The sequence below is a fragment of the Bison bison genome, unplaced genomic scaffold (genome assembly GCF_000754665.1).
Source record: "Bison bison bison isolate TAMUID 2011002044 unplaced genomic scaffold, Bison_UMD1.0 scf7180017864280, whole genome shotgun sequence".
NCBI classification, from domain to species: Eukaryota; Metazoa; Chordata; class Mammalia; order Artiodactyla; family Bovidae; genus Bison; species Bison bison.
In genome coordinates, this window is record NW_011494852.1 from 6,926,504 (window position 1) to 6,930,879 (window position 4,376).

General features: G+C 62.0%; 1 protein-coding gene across 1 annotated transcript in view; it reads left to right on the forward strand.

The window, feature by feature from the left end:
• The window catches only part of PAK4 (p21 protein (Cdc42/Rac)-activated kinase 4), a 20,160-nt gene that overhangs the window by 7,260 nt on the left and 8,524 nt on the right, over positions 1 to 4,376 (forward strand). Inside the window, exons 3-4 of the mRNA XM_010849321.1 lie at positions 974 to 1,047; positions 2,705 to 2,921. Of these exons, the coding sequence (XP_010847623.1) occupies positions 2,718 to 2,921 (204 nt within the window). The 5' untranslated portion in view covers positions 974 to 1,047; positions 2,705 to 2,717. The remainder of the gene's footprint in view (positions 1 to 973; positions 1,048 to 2,704; positions 2,922 to 4,376) is intronic.

Consider the following 4,376-nt stretch of genomic DNA (forward strand, 5'->3'; position numbering starts at 1 on the left):
AGAGTGAGAGAGGCCAAGGTGAGGAGTGAGGCTGGGCCTGAAGCCAGATGGGGGCAAATCTGGGCAGACAGGAGGCAGTGGGACCAGGGCGGGCGGGTGAGGGGGGCGCACGTCTGGGCAGATGGGGGAGAGTCGGGGTGTAGGGACGAGTAGAGGAGCTGGAGCTGCAAGGGAGGCGAGGGCAGAGAAGCCTGGAGGGAGAACGGGATTGGTCAGGGTCCCTGAGGCCTGGGAGGGTGGAATGCACAGTGTTCTGGGGGCTGGAATGGGGGAGCCGCACTGAAGGGGCTCCTGGCTTGGTGGGGGTAGAGAAGAGGCTGGGGCAGAGGGCCCCCGACCCTGGCCAGGTCTGTTCCCCTGGCAGAGCCCTGGCTCTGGCCACCTGCTGGCCAGGAGGCCCAGGCCAGTTGAGACAGGTTGGCTGCTTGGGTCCCCACCCGCCTCCCACTGGGCTCCTGCTGCCAAACCGGTTCTCCTGGATGGCTGCCCACCGATGGCCCCACCTCTGGGCTGGGGATGGCGGCCTTTCCGCCCTCACGCCCTGCTCCCGGGAAAGGAGCCGGGAGGACAACCAGGGGCTGCCGGGCCGCATCGTGGATCCGCTCACGAGCGTCCTCACTGGGTCACGAGACTCACTGTGCTGGGGCCGACCCCATGCCGGGCACTGTGCCAGGTGCTGAAGAGCCAGCCTGAGCCAGATCGAAATCCCCACCCAGTGCACTTCCCCTCGTCCTTCGGGTCTCAGTTCACACAAGCCCTTTTCTGGGAAGCCTCCAGTATCCCTACCCTGCCGTCCCTGCAGGCTGGGTCTGGTACTCTGTGACCCCAGCCCCGACCATCCTGGGCCTTCAGAGGCTGTCTGGGTCACCACTCTGTCCCTCACACGGACCAGCACAAGGCTGGCCTCAAAGGAGTGAGTTACTGATGGCTGGATGGATGAGTAAGCAAAGGATGTTTTCTTCCCACTTTACAGATGAGTAACCCAAAGCCCCAAGAGGAGACATCACCCGCCCAAGGGCACTTCTAGCAGAGCCAGCAACAAAGCAGGTCTGTGGGGCTCCAGGGGCATGTGTGTGGGACCGGGGTTCTGGGGGGCGCAGCACCTGGGCCCGTGACACAGCTGGGAGTCATCCTCGGCATCAGAAGAGCAAAGGCCAACTGGGCCCTCCCTCCATGCCCCGCACCGAGCCCTGCTCATTAATTAACTCATTAATCCTCCCGGCAGCCGCCCCATGGGGGTCAAGCCGAGGCACAGACAGGCTAAGTCACTTGCCCAGGGTCACAGTAGGTGGCACAGAGAGATTTGCACTCTGGCCATCTGGTTTCCCTGCTCTTCATGTCTCCGGCCCCCTCTGTGGGACACCACCATTCCGCATGTCCCCTTCAGCCCCTTTGGTTTTTAAATTCAGCTTTCATAGGTTCGGGAAGACCCCCTGGAGAAGGGCGTGGGTACCCACTCCAGTATTCTTGCCTGGAGAATTCCGTGGACAGAGGAGCGTGGCGGGCTCCAGTCCAAGGGGTCACGAAGAGTTGGACTGAGCGACCTTCACTTTCACTGAGCGTTTACCACTGCTGCGCCAGGACTGTTGTACTGAGCATTTACCACTGCTGTGCCAGGACTGTTGTGAGGACTGGCCTGGGAACCACGGGCCCTAAAGACGGGCAGTTTAGTCTTTTAGGATCCTTCATGAAGTGGGTCTTGCCCCACTCTGTGAGGAACTTGCCTCCTCCTCTAAGCCTCAGTCTCCTCATCTGTAAAGTGGGGGTATATTAGTGAGGCTGCCTAGGAGTCACGCATCGGACAGGGGCTTGGTAACCATGTGTTGAACAAGTAACCAGAGGTACGTGCTGTTTCTAGCCCACAGTCCAGGGTGAGAAAGCAGGCACAGAGGTGGCAGGCCTTAGGCACCAGTCACAGAGCTCATCCTGTGTGTTGGGTGGGAGCTGGGACGGGGGGCGGCAGATGAGACCGGGCCTGTGGCACAGGGAGTCGCGATGGGAGTTGTAAACGCTGAAATGTAAACACAAGACTGGCTGTGTGTGTGTGAGTCGCTCAGTCGAGTTCGATTCTTTGTGACCCCATGGACTGTAGCCGGCCAGGCTCCTCTGTTCGTGGGATTCTCCAGGCAGGAATACCGGAGTGGGTTGCCATTCCCTTCTCCAGGGCATCTGCCTGACCCAGGGATCGAACCCAGGTCTCCTGCATCACAGGCGGATTCTTAACCATCTGAGCCACTAGGGAAGCCCAAACATAAGACTGAGCAGCGCAGTTTCCAGAAGTTAGACGTGCTGCGAGATGGGGTGGAAGGACAGGGGGCCTAGGGTATGTTCAGGAGAGGAGCCACCAGCGACTGCCACCTGAAGCGGGCAGGAGTCAGGCGTCAGTCCCCACAGAGGGAGCTGCCACGGCAGGAGGCCCTGAGGTCAGAAGCCACCGTGAGCCAGAGGAAGAGCTGAGAGCAGAGAAGCCCACTGGGAGTGCTCACCTTTTTACCTGAGTGGGGTGGGGCCGCCAGTGGGCTCTGAGCCAGGGGCCTGACTGGAGTGTTCACAGGGTCCCTCGGGCTGCAGATGGGGTGCGGTCTGTGGAAAGGGTGGGGGCGTGGGGAGACCAGGGAGGGATGGAGGAGAAGCAGCAGGTCCTGGCGAGCCACGCCCTTCCTCAGGCTGCCAACTGGGGCCCCACTCTGCACTCTCCACGCAGAGAGCCTGGAGCCATGTTCGGGAAGAAGAAGAAGCGGGTCGAGATCTCGGCGCCGTCTAACTTCGAGCACCGCGTGCACACGGGCTTCGACCAGCATGAGCAGAAGTTCACTGGGCTGCCCCGCCAGTGGCAGAGCCTGATCGAGGAGTCGGCCCGCCGGCCCAAGCCCCTCATCGACCCCGCCTGCATCACCTCCATTCAGCCTGGGGCCCCCAAGGTATGCTGGCGCCCGCTGCTGCTTCTGACCTGCGCCAACCCCTGTGGGGTGACCCCAGGCCTCAGCACCACACTGGACCCTCCCTTGCTGCCCACCAAACAGATGCACCCCAACCACACCCCCCATCCTCACCTTTCACTCACCTATCCACCACTGATCCCTCACCTGGCACCAGCGCCAACCCACCTTCCCTTCCTGAGAAGCCCCCGCTGACCTTGACCCTCTGACGATCCCCCATGCCAGCCCCAACTCATTTGTCTGTCCTGAGCCCTGTGCTCCTGTCCCCAGGACCACAAACTCCTCCTGGGTCTTGACAGGCCTCCCATCGCAGGCAGAGGGACAAACCAGTTCCCACGTGGTGACCGCCCCAGTGGTCAGGGCTGGGCCAGGAGAGGCCCGAGGGGCCGTCTGACCCAGCCCCAGGGTCCAGGCCAGCTTCCTGGAGTCAGGGTCACCTGAGCTGAGCCCTGAGGGCAGAGGACAGGAGGAGTCATTCAGGCAGATGGTGGAGAGCCAGGGCTTGTTAGTGGAGGAAACAGCCCGCGTGAAGCTCAGGGGGCAGGGGGGTGGTTTCATTTTTTTCCCTGCCATCTAAGCAAACGTGCCGAGCTGGGATTTTAATCAAGGTGCGTTTCCAGGGCCCATGCTCTTAACCCCGCTCCTGTCTCCATGGTCTTGGCTCCCCGGGCGTGGCCTGTGGTGAGGCTGTTCTAGGGGCAGGGGGTGTGGCCCCCGCAGCCTGCAAAGCCGGCCTCGGAGCACAGACTTCACCTGAAGGGCAGTGGAAACCAGGAAGTCAGCCTGGGTTGTTCCGAGGGGTGGGGGTGGGAATGCGTGGGCTGGTCAGCAGGCCCGGGGCTGACTCATCCTCGCTGGTGCCCTGGGTGCCGTGCCCAGCCCAGCCTGGCGGGAGGAGCCGCAGGCAGATGCTCTCCTCCAGGGTCTCCCACTGAGGTGTTTGTGTGCCCCAGGCAGGGGGCTTGGGATACTTTGAATTCTTTGCCACTGCCTAGAAAAGCAAGACTTTACATCCAAGTCTGTTTCTGCCTTCTGATAAATCGGCTGGGGCCACTGGAGGGGCAGCCGCCCACGCAGGCAGGGTGCTGGCTCTTCTGGGCCCACTGGCCGCACCCAGCCCACCTTGGTTCCACCCCCTGCCAGGCCCTGTGGCTGCATGCCTGCTGGTCATGCCCTCATTCAGGCACTTCCTAAAAATCCTCCCCAACTGCCAGGGATTCCTGACCTCTTATTCCAGCACCGAAGCTTGAGCAGGTGTCTCCCTTGTTTCACTGGGCCCCTGGGGCAAGACCAGGCTGCCCTACTAGCAGCCAGGGTCCAGGAGAGGCAGGGGCAGGCGCTGCCCACAGGGCACGGTGGCCTGTCGGTGGGTTTGCGGGGTTCGAGTTTTCTGCACATATCAGGCAGTGCTGGCCTCAGGTTGTCTGGCAGCCCATG